This window comes from Somniosus microcephalus, chromosome 5, assembly GCF_052327205.1.
Source record: "Somniosus microcephalus isolate GS21.2 chromosome 5, FLI_Smic_1.0, whole genome shotgun sequence".
Classification (NCBI taxonomy): domain Eukaryota; kingdom Metazoa; phylum Chordata; class Chondrichthyes; order Squaliformes; family Somniosidae; genus Somniosus; species Somniosus microcephalus.
The window spans coordinates 124023596-124045399 of NC_140991.1; the positions used below are offsets into that span (position 1 = coordinate 124023596).

A 21804-nucleotide genomic window follows, 5' to 3' on the forward strand; every position below is an offset into this window, starting at 1 on the left:
CTTCCTACAGCCCTCCACCATACCATTTTCAAACGTGTGTTCAAATCCTATCTCCCTGGCCGCCTTTGGTCACATTTCCTAACTATTTTAAAACCTGATTAGTATTCATTCCTATCTGCATTTGTGAATTCCTTTGGGATGTTTCCCTATGTTAAAGATAGTATCAAAGTACAAGCTTTTGGTGCTCTCCAAGCACTTCTGAGATTCATTGGGCTCATGCCCATCTCCCTTACCACCTAATAGAACAACTACTATGCACTTTCCCTGATCCATTGCCAGAGCAATGTGGTTGCCGTTGGCAACATTCAGTTTGGATCCTATATCCCCGGTGCTGGTTAGCAACCCGAGGGACACATGGTGTTTGTGACTCTGAGGTTTCCTGCTTCCCAGATCATTTTGAAATCACTTCCGTAGCCCAGAGCTTTGATTCAGTTAATTGATTGCAGCAATGCCTTGCTTATTCTAATCCTTAGAGTTAGGTAAGTCTTCCCTTGTAGTGGAGCCTAAGAGAGCTGCCCTAGATGATTAAAAGGCCCCAGAAGTCAAGGGTATGGGTTCTGAGTCTGAGAAGGAGTAAGATTTCTACATCCTCCCTCACTGAGCCACCTCTCAGTCTGTGCCTTGGGACTTTCAATCCCTTCAACTGTTAGGTGGCCTGGAGCTTGATTGGATGACTAAAACAAGTAGTTTTACTTGAGTAAATGCTGATGATTGATATTCTGAAGCTTTCTTTGGTCAACAACTTAAAGAAACTTGTGTGCAACGGTCTGAAATTACACTTTCATTTGTTTCAATAAAATTGAAATACCCTTGCATAAAATCTGGTGGCGTGTGTAACATTGCATAATCAAACTATTAATTTGAGGATGAATAGCACTTTTTAAGAATCTATTTTCAACCTATTTAGTGGTATGTGTTTTGCAAATGGATGTGTAGTGCAGTCTGGATTAATCATGGATCACATTTTTCTGACAAAGGTTGTATGTTTTCCAGGTTACGTTGTCCTCACAATAAAGCAGTCTTACTTGCTTCCTATGCAGTCCAGTGTAAGTGGTGAAATTATTACATTTTCAATGTTCTTTTCTTTCAATAGCTTCAGTGCAATTCAGTGAAAAGTTTTGATTTTGATTTATTGATATATAAATAGTGTGCTGTTTTGAAAATGTTTCCATCAGCATGTTTGCTTTGGTTCTTTCTCCAACATCTTCCTTGAATTTTTCTTGCAGTTTCACATCTGTAAATTTGCAAACTTTTAGAATTGTTGTTGCTCGAAGACCCGATTTTGGTTGAAATCGGCAGAACTTTTGAAAGCGATCAGTACAATATAGGGATTTAAGAGGTATGAATAGCTATTTGAAACTGCTTGAAGACCTGACTTTGACTGAATAGATGTACAGTCCCCACCACTTAAACCATCCACACTTAGCATGGGCAGTCACCTATATCGTGCAAATACTTACCCATTTAAAAGGCTCTGCTGATTTCAGTCAAAGTCAGGTCTTCAAGCAGTTTCAAATAGCTATTCATACCTCTTAAATCCCTATATTGTACTGATCGCTTTCAAAAGTTCTGCCGATTTCAACCAAAATCGGGTCTTCGAGCAACAACAATTTGCATTTATATCGTGCCTTTAAAGCAGTAAAACACCCCTAGGCGCTACACTACACTACAAAAGAACTAGAAGTTGTGAACACTTGAAGTTGTGTGGGCTGAAGGTATTTGATGAATATAGAATAAAATTATCAGTAAAAAGTGGATATGGTTAGATGATGAGTGGAAATGTTCACTGATATGAATAAGAAAGTGGGAGAGAGGAAATAGCTCTGGGGAACCTTTTGAGTTAATTCAAAAACATTAAAGAATGAGTCATCAACTGCATCACAAATAATGATGAGAGGAAACTAGATAGCCAGAACATAATGTTGATAGGAGAATAATAGTAACTTAGAAATGCTTGGTGCCAGATCTCATGAAAGAACAAAGCCCAATGCAATGCCAGGTTATTCACCAAAATGTTCAGAGTTCTAAAGGTGGGTGGCTTAAGTAGGCAGATCATTAGAGCAATGACAATGCTGGGAATCAAGGATTTGACCAAAACATTTAAGGGCACAGATAATTTGAAAGTTAATAGCTGTTTGCATAATTTTACAAAGTACTAATGTAAGAGCAGTGGAGCAGTAATTTAAAGGTTATACTAAATCACCTTTCTTAGGAATAGGGTAAAAGTGAGAACATTTCAGAAGATAAGGAATGATGGACTGGAGTAAGAGAGATTGGGGAAAATTCTTGGGGCAGGGGTACGTTTGGGGACACACATCTTGAGGACAACGGGAGGGGTACTATCCGGACCAGAAGTTTTATTAGGATCCAGAGAAAAGAGGATTTGATAGACCCAGTGGGATAAAATGACGTCTAAATAGTGAAATAAAGTGGAATAATGGAAAGAGATTCTTTATCATAATCATAGAGGTTAGAGTTGGAGCAGAAAAGTCCGCTTTCTCTTCAGGAGAACTATCAGCTGTACCATCAAGATGGACTAGAAGAGTTAAGTATAATTCAAAGGTGGTATGACGACATACTGTGAGTATGCCGTCATCCCCACCGCAAAATCTGCCCCATTATGTACTAGATTTTCTGTCCATTGTCTATTAATCTAACCCACAGTGCCAAACAAGATGATTTGTTGCAGGGTATGAGAAAGTGATCAGAAGAACCCAAAATGGCTGTCAGGTGATGTGCCAGTTCCTTCCAGTCACCTTCATGCCAATCAGAGACACAAAGAGGGATTGCAAGGTGTTAACAAATTAAGTGGCCAATGGAGCACAATATTTTGGTGAAGTCGATTTAATGACCGTGCCCACAGCAGAGATCATCTGCAAGTGTTTTTGTATGGCAAAGAAAAAGCTGAATATTTAGCAGATTTGAGAATATGACTAACAAATCTAGTTAAACTTTCTAAGTATGCATGTGAAAGTATGAAATTCTTTCAACTACACTTTATTTCAAGTTATCTTTTGCATACAAATTTGAAGGCACATCGGCATTATTGTCAAATGAGATTAATAGATGGTCTTCATTATGCAAGGCTGTATTAGGATCGGAATTGGACTGCAGTATATTTTGAAGTATTAAGAAAAGTCATGTTTAATTCAGAAGAAACTCTTCATTGCATAGAATAGTGAAATCAAATATTTTGGTGGATTTGATTTTATATGAAGAAACTAAAAATCATCTGCCATTTAATACAAAATAGTGTAATTTAGAGTGAATAAAGTTCATAAATGCATAAATGTTTAAATTGGGGGAAAAAAGTAAAGATTATATCTAGGCCTAGGTTTTCCGATTGTAATGCCAATGATAACCCCTTAAAATGAATGGGTTACTCCCGGAAAACCTAGGCCATATTGTTTAAAAAGTGAGCAGTGCAGTATTAAAATGTGCATTAACAATGAATTAAATCTTACAGCTGAGCTTGGAGAATACAATCCTTCTGAGCATCATCCTGGTTATGTAGAAAAATTCAACTTTATACCCGATCAAAACCAAGAGTTTCAAATCAAAGTGATGTCTTTGCACAAACAACACAGGTAGATCCAACGTGCTTTCATTATGGGATTGGAATGAAATAACACATTAAATTTTGATAGAACTAAGCAAACTATTTTCTAATTTCGTTTTCTTTATTTGTAATACTTAAGAATTCTGTACAATTTGTAGCTTATTCACTACATAATACCATTGCAATGTCATTTTACTTTGTATCAATTTTACCCTGTTCAGCTGTTATAGTGATGTTAACCCCATCACTTACTGGCTTCCTAATATGGATATGATCTCATCAAATTGGCCCGTAATTTGCAGTCCGTGGCGAAGCAAAAGCGTTCGTTGCTGGCCCCGAAGTAAGCTTCCCACAAAGATATCGCGATCTCTGTGGCGAGAAGTTCGGCTTTTCCAACGTTCAGTTGAGATCAGTGTAAGTTAATGGGGAATCCCTAACGTGAGCTGCTGTGATGTCAACATGCTGTCTAAGCAGCCAATTACAATGCAAAATTCTCTCAGACCGGGAACCAGGAAGTGAATAAGCTCCTTTTATTCTATTTTTTAAAAAATGTTAGAGCAAAACAAAGATTGGGGCTCTTGCATGGGGAAAAGGTAAACCTGAAATAAAGACAACAAATAAAACAAACTTTTAGAAAAAAATGTTTTTTAAAGTTTCTTAAAAATTGTAATTTTTATTAAAATGGATAAATTTGACACTCCACAAAATTAAAATTAGTTTTTCAGTGCCATAACGTTTGTTTAGCTGTCAATACGCTGTTAAAACCCCAGTTATATCTAATCCAAAAGGATCTAAGTTTTTAATGGGGTATTTAACAGCGATATTACCGTGCAAAAGCCGAAGTTTTCATCAGTTTCACTGATTACCCTGATTGCACTGATTGCCGGCTATGGGGGTACACCGCAGCCAGTGTCGCAGCAGTGAATGACTGACCGCAACTTCAGGATTTCCGCGTTAGGATGCGCATGCGCTAAATCCTAAAGTTGCGGTCAGTTTCAAAGGGGTAATAACAGCGAGTGCTGTTATTACCCACTGCAAATTCCAGGCCATTATGTTGAGTAGTGAATAAGTTGAGATTTGGCAAAATGTTTTGGAAGATGTTTATCTGCTGCTCCTGAGATCTAATTGCAAGCTAAATGCTCGATAAGTAATCTACGTAATAAAAAGTTTTGTATATAAATCTTTGCGGTAAAATTAATTTTGTACTATTAATAAAATTATATTTTATAACTACCATGCAATCTTTTTGTATATTTCCCTGTGGCAACTTTATATTTTAATTCATTATTTTCTAGAGATCTTAAACAAATTGAAGCAGAACTTGGTTATTTAAATAGAGCAAAAACCCTTGAATTTTATGGCGTGGAATTGCACAATGCAAGGGTAAGTCTGTCATTGCAAATGATCAATGTTGTATGTGTTTATTCCATTTAATGGGAAAGGAAGAAGTTGAAAGTATTGGGACAGTTTTGCCATTTCTTAGCTGGTAATGACACTTAGCCTTCAAAGTCTGCTCTCTCTACAGATAACCCAAAAGTTATGTTGCCCAAATTAGAATTCAGTCTTGAATTTCCCCTCTTGTTGCTCAACCTACTTACCTCATTTTCTGACAGGGTTTCACCTAAATCAGGGTGAAGAATATGGCTCTGCCATTCAACAGTTTGAATGATACCTCTCTGATATGGTTTGACATACTTTTTGAAAAGTGATTTTTTTGTTTAACCATGCCAAATTACCTTTTGCTTATTTAGAGCAGTGGCCTTAAAGACACAGAGCAGGTTAGTAGCTAAACAACACAACTGTACTCCAGACCAGAGTGTACCCAACAGCAAAGCCACAGGAGATCCACTAATATAAGTGCGATGAAACTGTTTGAAAGGTGAGCAAGTGGCAACAATGGGCCAGTAATTCCGGTCCCAACGCGTGAGTACGGACGGGGTACTCACGCGTGGGCCCGTTGGAAGTGCCGGATTTCAGCATGCACAGCGCATGCGCGGGAAACCGGCATTTCCTCCAAGGGGTTCAGAGGTCCAACGTGCGCGCGCAGGGCTCTGCGCGCACGCGTTGAACTTCCTTTTTGACAGGTTTGCCCGTGTGTAAGGGCCTGAACTTTTTAGACATATAAAAAGGAGGCGTAAGGACTTGATTCTTTAAGGTAAGTGGTCTATTATTTAAAATTATAACATTTTTTCCACAGCTTTATTGTTTTTAAGGACTTTACAGTAAGTTAAGTTTATTTTTAGACCCAATTTCTTAAAAAATTATTTTTTTCAAAAATTTGCTTACTTGTTTAAAATAGTTTTTTAAAGTTATTTATAGTTCATTTAATTAGTGGGATGTTTTTTAAAATTTTATTTAAAGTTTAAGTAGTGTTTTGGGCGCCCGTAGTTTTCATGAGTTTGACAGTTCTTACTATCAAACTCATGAATGAAGTTTCCCCTCCCCTGATTGGCTGCCCAGTGCTCACCTGATCCCAGCCGGCACATCGCACTAACTACGCCGCTGGATCAGGCAAGCACAGCGCGCCGACAGCTGAACTGGGCCAGTGACAGGAATTCCAAGCAGTTCCAGGCTTCAGTTGTCGGCGCGCCGGGTAAGTGCACATCGGGGGCTTGCACGCGCGGCAAGCCCCCGATCCTAATTTCTTGGCCTATATTTTTCCATTTCTTTTCCCCTGCTGGTGGTGAAACTGACCCATATTATAAATGGGATAATTTCACCAATGTGAGGGAGAGATACCAGCACATGCTATTATTAACTTGCAACAGTAAATTTGAGCGTGGAGCTTGCCTCTGTCCATATAAAATCTGGAGTAAATTAAACCGACCAAAAAGGTGGTTTCTTGCTCATTTGGTCAACTTCCACATAACAAATGGGATAGTCATTATCCCACAGTGGGAAATCATCTAATGGCACTGTCCCTTAAATAGTATTTTGCCCTGCGAACTCAGATGTCCTTCCCTCTGCTCCACAGTATATATGCCTCTTTTTGGACTGTGCCTTCAGTCTTTGTTCCTCCTTGTTTATAGCAGTTCTTTCTGCTGCGTACCAAACCTGAAAATTTATACTGTCATTTATTGGTCCTTAGTTTGTTAGTACAGCTCAGTCCTGCTTCCTGTATATCTAATTGTATAGAGGAGTGGTTTGATTGAGTTTTTCCATTTTACTTATAACTATTTTGTTCATAAAGATGAGGGATCTTAAAAGTTAGGAAATAGAAAACTTCTACATTCTTTATTCAGCATCCTCCATTGATTGACTTGAGAGTCAGTAAGAGCCATGCTTCTAAGCATAACAAGGCAAACCAGAACTCTGCAGCCAGCAGAGACCCCTGATCCCACTTCAGTATATACTGATCTATCTGCAGCTAATTCAGAGGAGAATCAAGATAGTGACTAATTGCCATGATCATCTCTCGGATACCTCCTATCTAGGCTGAAAAGCCCTACTTTTACCAGTGATTCTTCATAACTCAGGCCACAGACACGGGATCAGCCTACAGGCTTTTCTCTACACTGCCTGCAATGCATGAATGTCTCTCTTATTTCTTGGCATCCAGAACTGGATGCAGTTTTTAAGGTACGGGTTGGTCAGTGTATCATAAAGTTTGATCGTTATCTCCTCTGACTTGTATTTTACTGTTTTGGCTATGTAGTTCAACTTTCTATTGTCTTTGTTGATTGCTGCTCTGCATTGATTAGTCATGTTTAGCATTGAATCTACTAAGTCTCTTTTGGCTTCATCCTTAGCTATTTTAACACTGTTCATGAAGTATGGGTGTCATCTATTTTTCATTCCTGTGTATATTACTTTACACTTGTCAACATTAAATTTCATCTGCCATTATTCTGCTCACTTGATATTTTGTCCAACTCATTGTGTAATTTCTGAGCTGCCTCCTCTGATTCCTAGATTGGCATCATCTGCAAATTTGACCACTTTGCATTGAGTTTATGAATCCAGCACTGAACCCTGAGCCACCTACCCCAGTCAGTATCCTCTCCCCACCCCTCGCCCCCCCCCCCCACCTCCGCTCTGAAATTACTCCACAAATGAATATACATTGTTTCCTACTGTTAGGGGGATTAAATATGTGGGGTTACGGGGATAGGGTGGGATATGTGTTGGTGTAGGGGTTACGGGGATTGGGTGGGATATGTGTCGGTGCAGGCTCGATGGGCCGAAATGGCCTCTATCTGCACTGTGGGGTTTCTGTGATTCTGGATCCATGCTGACTGCTATTAACTAGGTTATTGTTGTACAGATGATCATTAAGTATACTCTTGTTAATCAATTCCATTGTGCTCATAATGACTCCCTAATTCCACCTCTATAACATTGGCTGCCACTGCCCCTGCCTCAACCCATTGCTGCTGAAGCTCTCATCCATGCCTTTGTGACCTCCAGACTCAACTATTCCAATCCTCCGCCCTCATAAACTTCAACTCATCCAGCACTCTGCTGCCGTATCCTGACCCGCATCAAGTCACACTCCCCCATCGCCCCTATAATTTTTTTTTTAAATGCCTCAATCAATTTGAGCCAAACTAGCATGAGTGTTGTCCTGTTTAAGAAATTGAGTTCCTCTTGAAAATGGTCACCTTCTACTCTGATCTCTCCAATTCTCATTGATGCATCTTCTCAAAACATTGTCTTTCTAACTGACCTGAACAAATTGTTGTTGTTTATTGAATGATTTATTTTAGGATCAAGGCAATTTAGAGATAAAGATTGGGATATCCTCTGGAGGGCTGGGTGTCTATCGAAATATGGCTCGGATCAGTTTTTATCCCTGGTAAAGATTACTAGTTATTGACTTGTCTGTTAGCTGATATGGTATGGTATGTATAGTCCTGAAGTTGTTGATATTTATTTCTTCCTATGAATACAATGACCCGGAATTTGCAATCAGTGGCGAAGCGACGGTGCTCACCAATGACCTTGAAGAAAGCTGCCCACAAAGATCTAGAGATCTCTGTGGCGTGAATTTCAGCTCTCCCAACGTTAGTTTGAATCTGGCACCAAATCAAGTGAAGCTCCAGAGTCCAGCAACGGTGATGTCATCAAGCAGACTGTGCAGTCAGTCACATTGAAGAATTCTCAGACAGCGAACCAGAAAGTAAAATGCACAGATTCTCATTTACTTTTAATAAATTTTACAGAGAGCGAAATAAAGATTGGGACATACACTTAGGATTAAGGTAGAAGCTGAAATATCATAAACAAACTTTTTAAAGCATATTATTTTAAAAACCATGTAATTCTTCTTCATATTAATGGAAAAATTTGACAATCCACAAATATAATAGTTTTTCAGGGCAGAATGGTTGTTCAGGGATCAATACACCGTTAAAAACCCAGTTACCCCTCTTTCATCAAGGCTTAACTTTTTTGGGGGGTTTTAACAGTGATATTCCAGCGTAATAGGGGAAGTTTTTGTCCTTTAGTGTGATTTGAATTGGCTCTGGGGAGTTCCACAGTGCAACCTGTGGCAGAGGAGGGAAATGACTGACCGCAACTTCTATAATTCCGTGTTTATTTGTGCTTGCACTAAACCCTGAAATTGCTGTCAGATTCAGAGGGGTAATGATGGCGAATGCTGACAGTTTTGATGTCATTACCACCGCAAAATCCGGGCCATTGGAAGAAATATTTCTTAGGCCGTTCTAACAGAATGTTTAATAGTTTTATTTTTTCCCCTAAAAGTCGTGTTTTTTGCAGGGTGGTGAGAGGAGAAGAGACCTGATGGCCATTACTTTTTGCATTTGTTGGAGCATTTATTTTGTGTTTATTAGTGATTTATGTCATACCAGGGGGGGAAATTTCCTCTAACAAATTGCGCGCCTATTCTTTATAAAACAGACATCGATTTTGTTAGGTGTAACTTCCTCCAGTGTGGCTTAATTAAAAATGGAGTCATGCAACAATTGGCCTCTCCCATCTCAAATAAATCCCGTACCCAGTTCCTCTGTTATTTTGCTGAACAGATGAAAAAGCAGCAACTGTCTTAAATAACAGTGTCTGATAACATTGTTAAATAGCATTCATGATCTATTTTATCATAGTTTGTATGCTATTTTTAATTTAATAAACATATTGAAAAATGTTCAAGACATGAACACTTAAATATAGTCTGATTCTATGTTTGAGTGTCTATCATTGTCTTCAGTAGAATCCTCAGTAACTCGTAGTAACTGATCCAAGTATTGATGTAATATTGATGTAACGAGGATGTTTAGTCATAAAATGAAAGTCCCATTGGAATTTGACTTTGTGCTATAGTGTAAAACGGGTAATGGCAAGTCGGAAGCCCGTTTTATATCTCTCCCGATATCTTCTTCCATTGAAATCAATGGAAATAAAATCAGGAGAGAGGCAAAACAGGCTGACAACTCACTATCACTCATTTTACACTATAGCCCATTGTGTGTAAGAACATTTCTGCTGCATTATAAACACTTTTTATTGTATATTATTACATTATTGTCAATTAAAACATTCAATTTTGAAGATACACAACTCCAGACATTTTTTTAGACTAAAGATATATTTACAATGTTTTTCTTTCAGGGTAAATATAACAAAGATTTCTTTCAAGAGGAAACGTTTTTTCATTCAGCTAAGGCAAAAACCTGTAAGTATTGTACGGTGAAAAGAAGGTTGTGTATTGTAATCACAGCAAATGTATGTGCAGCTTTGTCAAATAGCAGATCTCGTGGCATTGCCCACAGTGAGTTGGAGGATGGTGGGGCCTTTAATTGCAGTGAATGAATGTCAAATTTAATTTGTATTTGATGGTATTTGGGGATTTTTGCTGGTGCTTTGGTAATTGAATTTTCCAACTCTGTCCATTATTATAAAAGCCCTTTATATATAATATAATTTTGATTTACCTTTTTTTCAATCCCTTCCCAATTTTAAAGCTGAGAATACACAGCAAGTGTGTCATTTAGAATTTGGCATATGGTATTTAGTACTTCTGGGTAGGAGTGAGGTTTAACTGCACGAGGAGCAGTCCTGCACTTTGGTAGCCCTGGATGGTCCTGGACTTCGGCAATCTAGGTATGGTGGGGTTTGGCAGAATTGGATGGATCTTTTAGTCTGGCACAGCATTGGAAGGAGAAACGAATTTGGCAGAACTGTGAAGGGAATCCTGAGGTTTGACAGAACGAGGATGACATTAGGGTTGGGCTCACTGGTGGATTCCTGGTAGCTTGTCAGTGAGGGGAGAGCAGCATTGGACTGAGCACTGGGTGGGGGTGTGGGCATACCAGGTCTATATAGCTCTGCAAACATTGTTTGCTGCTTTGTGATTAATTCTTGGAAGTGTATCAATCCAGCTAACTAATGTCTCATCAATTCTGAGAGTCATATTACATTGTTTCCAGATTCTATAAAAAGGCTTTTACAGACCTGAATTTTAAGAAAATAGTCCATAATGTGGCAGTCATCACAACTATATGCAGTGCAAGATAATCTAGTAATAGTCTTATATAGGTACTTGTGTGGATTGTAACTTTATAAAAGTGCTGCTAAAGCTTGAAGAGATGTGCTTCTGGCAATTCTTTTTGGTTCAGATTTTGTTTAACCCTACTTTTTACAGCGATGAGCACTAACAGACTTATTAAAGATGTTTAACTTTACTAATTTGTTTATTTAATTGACAGAACGAATCGCAAGAGTGTGTTGTTGGATTTAATATGCTTAATTATAGAGCATGTAAAATCCTTTGGAAATCTTGTGTAGAGCATCACACATTCTTTCAAGCAAAGAAGCCACTACCTCGAGAGAAAAAAATACTCTCAAACTATTTTACACTTGGCAACAGAAACCAGAACAGGTTTGCTTGCTTTCATAATTCTGTTACGGTGTACTACATACCTGTGCAACAGAGTCATTGTTCATTCATATCAGTCTAACATTCTGTATCTGTAATGACATTCAGTTTGTGTTTGTTATTAAATTCTTTTCATGAAGCAGTAAACTTCCTGTCTCACATGAACACCCTTGTATAGGTAACGTAATCCATTCTGAATATTGCACAATGAGTACTGCCCATTAGTTAGCTGTCACATGAGGCATGAACAAACACTGACTGCTAATACTGAGAATTTCACAAATTAAGATTTTTGCCCAATTTATGCATTTATCCTGATTGGAAACTATAATGATGAAACCAATACTGAAGCAGTTTTGGGATTCATTTAATAAAGATTGATGTATGGGATGGAGAAGTGAAGCTCAACACACCCACAACAAAGTGCACAATTAGAATTTAAACAAAGATGTACCTTTACAATGTTTTGTTTTTTAAAAAAAAGTAAGCTTCAGAAATGCGAACCAGTGTATATAACTTTTCTTTCAAATTATTCTATTTTAAAATATACTCCGGTGTGGTACACTGCAAATTGATGTAGAGAGAAAAAATGTTAAAAGGAACAGAAGGACAGAGGTACTTAGTTCAGATATACAAGTTGATAAAGATGTAAAAAAAGGGTAATTCTAAACCTGTACAAATTATTTGTTAGGCCACAGTTAGAATGTTGTGTTCAGTATTAGGTACTCTATTTTAGGAAGACTGTTATGGAGAGGGTACAAAAAAGATTTACGACAATTATACCAGGTATGATGACTTTAGTTATAAGGAGAGACAAGACAAACTAAGGATCTTTTCATAAGAACATAAGAAATAGGAGCAGGAGTAGGCCATTTCGCCCTTCAAGCCTGCGCTGCCATTCAGTAAGATCATGGCTGATCTTCTACCTCATCTCCACTTTCCTGCACTATCGTCATATCCCTTGATTCCCTTAATATTCAAAAATCTATCGATCTCTGTCTTGAATATAGTCAACAACTGAGCCTCCACAGCCCTCTGGGGTAGGGAATTCCAAGGATTCACCACTCTGAGTGAAGAAATTTCTCCTCATCTCAGTCCTAAATGGTCGGCCCCTTATTCTGAGACTGTGACCCCTGGTTCTAGACTCCCCAGCCAGGGGAAATATCCTCCCTGCATCTACCCTGTCAAGCCCTGTAAGAATTTTATATGTTTCAATGAGATCACCTCTCATTCTTCTAAACTCTAGAGAATATAGGCCTAGTCTACTCAATCTGTCCTCAGGACAATCCTCCCATCCCAGGCACTTCCTCTGTGGCAAGTATATCCTTCCTTAGGCAAGGAGACCAAAACTGTACACAATACTCCAGGTGTGGTCTCACCAGGGCCCTATATAATTGCAGTAAGACGTCTTTACTTTCCTAATTGCTTGCTGTACCTGCATGTTAACTTTGTGATTCATGTACAAGGACCCCCAGGTCCCTCTGAACACCAACATTTCCCAATCTCTCTCCATTTAAAAAACACTCTGCTTTTCTATTTTTCCTACCAAAGTGGATAACTTCACATTTCTCCACGTTATACTCCATTTGCCATATTCTTGCCCACTCACGTAGTCTGTCTATATCCCCTTGAAGCCTCCTTGCATCCTCCTCACAACTTACATTCCCACCCAGCTTTGTATCATCAGCAAACTTGGATATATTACATTTGGTCCCCTCATCCAAATCATTGATGTAGATTGTGAATAGCTGAGGCCCAAGCACTGATCCTTGCGGTACCCCACTAGTTACAGCCTGCCAACCCGAAAATGACTCGTTTATTCCTACTCTCTGTTTTCTGCCCGTTAACCAATCCTCAATCCATGCTAATATTACCCCCAATCCCATGAGCCTTAATTTTGTTTAATAATCTCTTGTGTGGCACCTTATCGAATGCCTTCTGAAAATCCAAATACACCACATCCACTAGTTCCCCATCTACTCTGCTAGTTACAACCTCAAAAAACTAAGATTCGTCAAACACGATTTCCCTTTCATAAAGGTCATCGACCTGAAATGTTAACTCGGTTTCTCTCTCCACCGATGCTGCCTGGCCTGATGAGTTTTTCCAGCGTTTCCTGTTGTTACTCCCTTTCATAAATCCGTGTTGACTCTGCCCAATCCTATTCTAAGTGCCCTGTTATCACGTCCTTAATAATAGATTCTAGCATTTTCCCTACTACTGATGTCAGGCTAACTGGTCTGTAGTTCCCCGTTTTCTCTCTCCCTCCTTTCTTAAATAGTGGGGTTACATTTGCTACCTTCTAATCCACGGGAACCGTTCCAGAATCTATGGAATTTTGGAAAATGACAATCAATGCATCCACTACCTCTATAGCCAACTCTTTCAAAACCCTAGGATGTAGGCCATCAGGTCCAGGGGATTTATCGGCTTTCAGTCCCATTAATTTCTCCAGTACAATTTTTTTACTAATACTAATATCTTTCAATTCCTCATTCTCACTAGACCCTTAGTTGTCCATTATTTCCAGGAAGTTTTTTGCTGCATCTTCCATGAAGACAGGAATTTTACCAGCCCCGAGGAAGTGGGTTTGGAGATGGGAATGCTGGGAATTTTTTTTTTAATGGGAGCGGGTTCGGGACCCGCTCCCAACCCGCCTCTAACCAATCTTCCCAAGAGTCGGGTCCCCGATTTGCGCAGGGACCCGACTCCTAGTGGCGGGAAGAGGATTATAGCCACTTAACCGCCTGTTGACATATAGTTAACAGGCAGTTGAGAGGCTTTTTCCCATTTTGTGCCTTCTGCGGGCTTCCCGATGTCTGGGTAAGTGAGGCGTGCTGTGGGTCTGTTGTTATGTTGATGTATAGATGACAGCTGCAGGAGTGGTGTGAACGATGCAATGTGACAATGGCGACTATGAGAGGTGAGAGAATGTTATGAAAGTAATTTTTATTGTGATTAGATATTTCTGCAGGTGACATGCTGTGAAGTGTTTATGTAGGCTCATTTCATCGGGAAAAGTGACAGATGGCTTCTGCAATCTCGGCTGCAGCTGCCATCTGTTTTATCCTAAGGAGAGAGTAATTGGAGAGGCTGGGTGCAAGGGCTCGCCTTTGGACAGTGATCGTCAGTGTTTGACAGCACCTCAATGCTGTCAAACACAGTCAAATCATCTGTCAAGCAAGTGTGGTGTATATGCCTTTAAGAAAACCGGCAGATGAAGCGTCATCAACTGACATCATCTGACACTGGCTTTCCCTTAATTGGCCGGCAAGTCCGCAGGGCAGGCTAAATGAGGCTAATCAAGGCAAAATAGCGTCAGTTCGTCAGATGTCGCTGGGGGCAGGACTAGAACCCAGAAGGCAGCAGTCCTGCCCCCAACTCGTCTCTAAGTAAAATCCAGCCCAAAGTATTTGTTTAATTTCTCTGCCATTTCCTTATTCCCCATTATAATTTCTCCTGTCTCAGCCTGTAAGGGACCCACATTTAGTTTTGTAATCTTTTCCTTTTTCCAAACCTATGGAAGCTTTTACAGTCTTTTTATGTCTCTCACAAGTTTGCTCTCATTCTATTTTCCCTTTCTTTATCAATTTCTCGGTCCTCCTTTGCTGAATTCTAAAATCCTCCCAGTCCTCAGGCTTACTACTTTTTTTGGCAGCATTATAAGCCTCTTCCTTTCATCTAATACTATCTTTAACTTCTCTTGTTAGCCACGGTTGGACCACTTTTCATGTGGGGTTTTTGTGCCTTAAAGAATGTATATTTGTTGTAAATTATGTATTCTTTCAATGCTAGCCATTGCTCATCCACTGTCATACCTTTTAATGTAGTTTCCCAATCTACCTTAGCCAACTCGCCCCCTTATACCTATGTAGTTTGCTTTGTTTAGATTTAAGACCCTAGTTTCAGATTTAACTAAGTCACTTTCAAACTCAATATAAAATTCTATCATATTATGGTCACTCTTCCCTTACTACAAAGTTATTAATTAACTCTTTCTCGTTGCACAATATTGGATCTAAAATAGCCTGTTCCACGGTTGGTTCCTCAACACACTGATCTAGAAAACTATCTTGTATACATTCCATGAATTCGTCCTCTGCACTATTACTGGAAATTTGGTTTGCCCAGTCTGTGTGTAGATTAACATCTCCCATGAATACTGTATTACCCTTGTTACATGCACCTTTAATTTCCTGATTTATACTCTGCCCTACATTACAACTACTGTTTGGGAGCCTATAAACAACTCCCACCAATGTTTTATGCCTCTTGCTGTTTCTTAGCTCCACCCAAACTGATTCTACTTCTTGATTTTTCAGAGCTAAGATCCTTTCTCTCTACTGGCCTAGAAATTCATTATAGCCACTTTTGGGGCGGTAAAGTCGGGCGGCCGCTAAAGTTTGCGCCCGGCGCAAATTCGAGGCCACTTCTCCGATATTCATTAGCTTCGCCCTAAGAGTTTGCTCGAGCGCTAAAACTGGCGATGCATGCCTCTCTTTAGGCGCTAAGCCGGAGGTGCTGAGCGAGAGCGCCGAGGCCGGGCGCAGCACAGGTGTGGCCATTTCTTGATTGACAGCAGACACCCTGGCGCCGGCCAGCTCTTAAGGGGGAAGGGTCGACTTGGTCTGCTGCCACGCCCTGGATAGTGGAGCCCTGCAGCTAGGCCTGAACACTGCTGCTGGACCCAAATAGCGCCTGAAACCATGGAGAAGGCCCGTGAACGAGCGCAGCGCTTCTCAGAGCTTGATCTGAGTGTGCTGGTTGGTGCTGTGGAGAAGAGACGCCATATTTTGTTTCCGGACAATGGCAGGAAGCCGCCGGCCTGCGTCTACCGGAGAGCCTGGAGGCATGTCGCCACCAAGGTGTCATCCAACAGTGAGGTCCCCAGGAGCGGTGTCCAATGCCGCAAAAAGCTGAATGACCTCGCCAGGATTGTCAGGGTGAGTACCCTTTCCAGTGTCCTCCTCATCCTTGCATGTGCACCTCACATTATGGGCAAAGGGACCTGAAAGCCCTAATGGCCAGCCCTCATGCAGCAGCTATGGGACACTCATGAACATCAATTGCACATTGTGCACTTAACACACTGGCCAGGCTATTCGACCATGGGAGGCAGTGCACACAAGATCAGGGCTACACACTGGCCAGGCTATTCGACCATGGGAGGCAGTGCACACAAGATCAGGGCTACACACTGTACTTAGAGGCCGTCCTTTCTCTTGCAGGCCAAGCTGGCCAATAATAAGAGGAGCCGGAATGCGACCGGGGGAGGCAGACCCCAGATCCAGCCGCTCACCGAGCTGTAACATCGCGTGGAGCGCATCATGGGTGCCCGGGTGATTGGCCCCGTTGCATCTGGAGATGCCGACCCTGTTCTGGGCACCAATGGTAAGGACATCACCTTTTGGACCTCTCTCGTCCCACTTGCACATCAGATCTACATCCTTTGCCACTGTCCGACCAATGCGCTGAATGCCACCACTCATGCATCCCTCGCTGACGCCCTCTCCTCACTCTAAAGCTACTCTTGTGCCTTCCTGCTTTCAGATGGTGAGGAGGAGGTCCCTGAAGTTGCCAGTGACAGCCCCTCAGAAGAGGAGGAGGAGGAGCAAGAGGAAGGCGGCCCATCAGGGGAACCCTCAGCCGCGGCAACCCATGCCAATGTAGGGGACACGTCTTCCCTGGAGGGGAGCGTGGGGGAAGTGTCGGAGGGGAGGGTAGCTCCTGGGACCAGCAGCCTGCAGAAATGCGGGAGGGGTGTGGAAGCTCAGTGGCCTTCTCCCCAGAGGGGGGAAGGGTCGGAGGGGAGTCCAATTGCTGGGCCCAGCGGCGTCCAGCAACGCAGGAAGGGTCGGCCAGCTCGGCGGCCTTCTCCCCAGAGGGAGAGTCCGGCCTCCAGTCCGGAGATGGCCAACGCCGAGGAGGTGCGCCGCCTCGAGGACTTGTCCGCGGACTCGGAGCGCCGGCACACGGAGCTCATGGGGGTAGTGGCACGGTTGCCTGAGGCCATCGAGTCCCTGTCTCGGAGTGTGACCGAGTTTGGGGCCTCACAGGCCACCAGTCGGGCGGAATTCGGGGCAGCTCAGGCAGCGAGTGGCCAGGTGATCAGTGGTGCCGTGCAGTCACTGGGTGCTCTGATGCAGTCACTGAACAGGTCAACACGGGCACTCACTGCTGCCACACTCGCTGTGTCAGCCAGGCATCGCCAGGGCACCCGGCGCGCTGCAGCAGCACAGCGGTCTGTCCCTCGGCAGATTGGTGCGCATGCTGCAGTGCTGGCCCGGCCGAGTGCCAGTGTCTCAGGCGACCAGCGAGCGCCTGCCATCCGCCAGCTTGCCCCCATTCCTCCAGCCGCCACTGCCACTCCCCCAGTGGAGCTGCCAGGAGCTGCTGCAGCGACTGATGCTGGCCAGCCACAGCTGCAGCATTCACCAGCCGGCCCCTCGACGGCCAGACCTCGTCTAGGCCGACCCCCAAGGGCATCTGCCGTCACGACATGTGCCCCTTAGGAGCCTGCCCCCAGCCTTGCAGCAGCCAATGGCCTCACTTTGAGGAGGAGCAGCAGGGCGTGCAGGGGCCGCCAAAGTTTGCGGAAGGCATCGCCCTCACGGGCCACTAAGTAGAGGGTGTGTCCAAATGTGTTTTCTGGAATGTGTGTTTTGTGAAGGCCGAGGATGAAGGACATTTTTGTTTACATCTTTTGTTAATGCTCCCCAGGTTGTGGGAGTGAGTCATGTGTGTGAGTGTTTTTTGGGGGTTTCGTCTGTTTTTGGTTTTCATGTGGGAAGGGCCCTGAGTTTGTACAATAAAGCATTTTATTTATTCACATTGTCCATGTTTGATCTTTGAAGTGTTTGTTGCCTTAACCGGCTGACAGCTTGCGGAGCGGCTGCAATCATGTTGTTTCATTGGCACAAGCCATTCCCTGACAGGGGGCCTAGAAGTGACGGTCAATAAGCCGCCGACGGGCGGCCCTTGGACCTTCTGCCTTCCTCCTGGGCTGGTACTCCTCGTCCTCCTCCTCCTCCTGCTCCTCCTCCTGAGGTGGTGGTCCAACGTGAGGTGGCAGTGCCTGAGTCCTGCGGATAGCCAGGTTGTGCAGCATGCAGCAAACGACGACGAATTGGGAGACTCGCTCCTGCGAATACTGGAGGGCTCCCCCGGAGCGATCCAGACAGCGGAACCGTTGCTTGAGGACGCCGATTGTTTGTTCTATGATGTTCCGAGTCGCTTGATGGCTCTCGTTGTATGCCTCTTCAGCAGGGGTCGTGGGCGCGCGGAGCGGGGTCATGAGCCAGGTACACAAAGGATAGCCTTTGTCCCCGATAAGCCATCCTCTTGGGTGAGGCTGTGCCTGGAACATGTCAGCCACAGTTGTCTGTCGCAGGATAAAGGCATCGTGGCTGCTGCCTGGAAAGTGGGCATTGACAGCTAGGATGCGCTGCTTGTGGTCACACACCAGCTGTACGTTGAGGGAATGGTAGCCCTTCCGGTTGCTGTAATCCTCGGCATGCTCCAGAGGTGCATGCAAAGCCACATGCGTGCAGTCAATGGCGCCCTGCACCATGGGGAAGCCCGCTATTCTTGCAAATCCCACTGCACGCTGCTGCTGCTTCTCCAGGGTCATGGGGAAGGAGATGAATTGATGTCTCCTTCTGAAAAGGGCATTGGTCACCTGGCGGATGCAGCAATGCACGGCGAACTGGGAGATGTTAGCGATGTCCCCAGCAGCGGATTGGAAGGAGCCGATGGCATAGAAGTTGAGAGCCACCGTCACCTTCACTGCCACCGACAGAGACGTCCTGCGCATCAGCTGTGGACGCAGATCTCTGTGCAGCAGCTGGCAGATGTCTGCAACCACCTCCCTTCTGAATCGCAGCCTCCTAACACACTGCGCGGCAGACATGGTCAGATAGGAGGACTGCTGGCGGTATACCCTGGGTGGGTAAGGCCTCACTTGGCGACGCCTGTTGCCCCTTCTGCGTCTAGCCAGGGCTGCCACTCTCTCACGGCGTCTGTAAGCCCTTCCGGCATAAGACTGAAACTCAGCGTTGGCACCCAATGCAGCCCCCATTATATGCTGGCAAACACTGAGATCTCAATGAAGGCAAAGATAATTGCTAAGCTCTGGCCTGAGCCAAAAATACCTGTCCTAGTGTTGGGCCAAAGCAGTAAGCTCTCCTCCTTGGTCTCTCTCCAAAAAACCGTTGCACAAGAGTGAATGCTGCCAAATGGCTGGCCTTTATAGTGCAGGGTAAGTGCCCTTTAATTTGCGCTCCCCGCGGCCCGCCTCGGCTGTGTACCGTTCCACTTCACAGTCGTTAGGGCCGCCCGGCGCACAATGGGGCGGCGCGAGTGAAGTTCCGGTTCCGGGCGCACAAAGGGCGTTGCACGACGAAATGACGTCATGATCTGCGCGCGCAGCAGGGCGCGCGCTAAGACTTTGCGCCGGCGCTAAATGTCTACTGAAGTTGGGGCGAGGCGCAGATCGCGCTGCACCCGGCCGCTAAGCGCCTAGCGCTCGAGATCTACTCCTCCTAAGGCGCTAACGGCTGGCGCGCCCAACTGAATTTCTAGGCCACTGTCTTTATCCTATCCTTTATCATCAGGGCTACCCCTCCTCCTTTTCCATTTTGCCTATCCCTTCTAAAAGTTATGTATCCTGGAATATTTAGTTTGCAACCATGGCCACTTTGCAACCACGTCTCCGATATGGCTATTAGATCAAACCTGTTGATTTCTATCTGCGCTATTAATTCATCTATTTTGTTGCAAATGCTTCCTGCATTCAGATATAGTGCCTTTAGCTTTGACTTATTTCTCTTTTTTCCTGACGTCACCTTAGCCACTGATGCCTTATTACCTTTGTTACTCTCTCTGTCCCTTCCTGAGCCACTCTGCTTATTTTTACCCAAAAATCTGGCGCCTTGACATTTTTCTCACTGCTTTTAAATTTACTCTTTTCTGAATCCTCCCGCCCTCCCTTCATTAGTTTAAAGCCCTGTCTACTGCCCTAGTTATTCGGTTCATCAGACACTGGCCCCAACCTGGTTTAAGTGATGCCAGTCCCAATGGAACAGCTCCCTCTTTCCTCAGTACTCGTGCCAGTGCCCCATGACCTGAAACCCCTTCCTCCCACACCACTCTTTGAGCCACGCATTTAAACCTCTAACCTGTTTGTCCCTATGCCAATTTGCGCGTGGCTCAGGTAACAATCCAGAGATTATTACCTTTTGAGAAGAGAAGATTATTACCTTTCTTTTCTTCCCCTTTTTCAGTAGAACAAAGGTGAAGAGAAGAAATGTGAACCTGTGTAGAGGTGTTTAAAATATTAATAGGTAAATTGAGAAAAACTATTTTCACTGGTCAGTGGGTTGGTACAAGATGGCATTAATTTAAGATCATCACAAAATGAAAGGAGCAGGGTGAAATATTTTTAATGCATAATGTTGTTGGGACAATGGACTGTTCTACCAGAAATGGTGAGGGAAGCTTAAATCATAATTTTTAAAAGGAAAGAGGATACATATTGGGAAAGAAAGGATAAGAGGAAAGGACAGAGAATGGGACTCTGGATAGCTCTTACAGACAACTCGCACAGGCACAATGGGCCCATGGCTATACATTTTTTTGGTTCCATGTGCTTTCCATCAAGTGAAGTGAAATGTTAGAATATCTGCAATATACAAGAATATTTAGTGGTTGCCAGTTTTGATATTTTTCATGCTTTTCTCATAGTTGAAGAATTATGTTTGAGTTTCTCTTGTATGGTGGGTTGGCAATTTGTCTTTTTATTTCTGGTGCCTGGGTTCCAATTCACCTCAGACTGATGGAATCTATGTCTCTATCCTTGCTAACTATAAGGGTATTATGTAAATTTGTTTTGGGCACTGTCAACCTACTTCCCAGAGAGAACACTTCTCTCTTCTCCAAACTGGCAGTCACTCAAATGTCGGAAGGTGGTTGGCGCAAGAAATTGAATGAATTCACACTAGTGTAGTAGCGGATATTCTAAGATTTGTTAATGCATGTTTTTTAGACAAAAGTAAAGCTTCATTTACTTTGTATGTGGCTGTGTTACACCAGACTTGATAACAAAATTGGAATAGGTTTTGATTCCCCAACATTAGTATTCTTCACCTTGAAAACTATAAAAAACAGAACCACTGGAAGTATCGCAGTATTTAAGCTCTCTCTTTGTTTGCCACAGGACTATCAACAATCAGTTCTGTCATCGTGTCATTGGTGGGATGGTCTGGAATCCAATATTAAGAAAGTCTGTATCAGTAGAACAGTTGGAAACCAGAAGCCTTCCTTCTCGCTCTCCACCATCTACACCTGATTGGTAAACAAATTTACAGAAATGCTTTTATCACATTGTAGTAAACCAGTAAATATGCTTAAT

At 43.0% G+C, this 21804-nt stretch overlaps 1 protein-coding gene across 1 annotated transcript in view; it reads left to right on the forward strand.

Moving 5' to 3' along the window:
* Positions 1–21804, forward strand: part of LOC147117291 (tyrosine-protein phosphatase non-receptor type 3-like) — a 341164-nt gene that overhangs the window by 149877 nt on the left and 169483 nt on the right. The window contains exons 7-13 of the mRNA XM_085989357.1: positions 994–1046; positions 3467–3587; positions 4855–4942; positions 8266–8354; positions 10130–10193; positions 11227–11399; positions 21610–21744. Coding sequence (XP_085845483.1) covers positions 994–1046; positions 3467–3587; positions 4855–4942; positions 8266–8354; positions 10130–10193; positions 11227–11399; positions 21610–21744 — 723 coding nt within the window. The remainder of the gene's footprint in view (positions 1–993; positions 1047–3466; positions 3588–4854; positions 4943–8265; positions 8355–10129; positions 10194–11226; positions 11400–21609; positions 21745–21804) is intronic.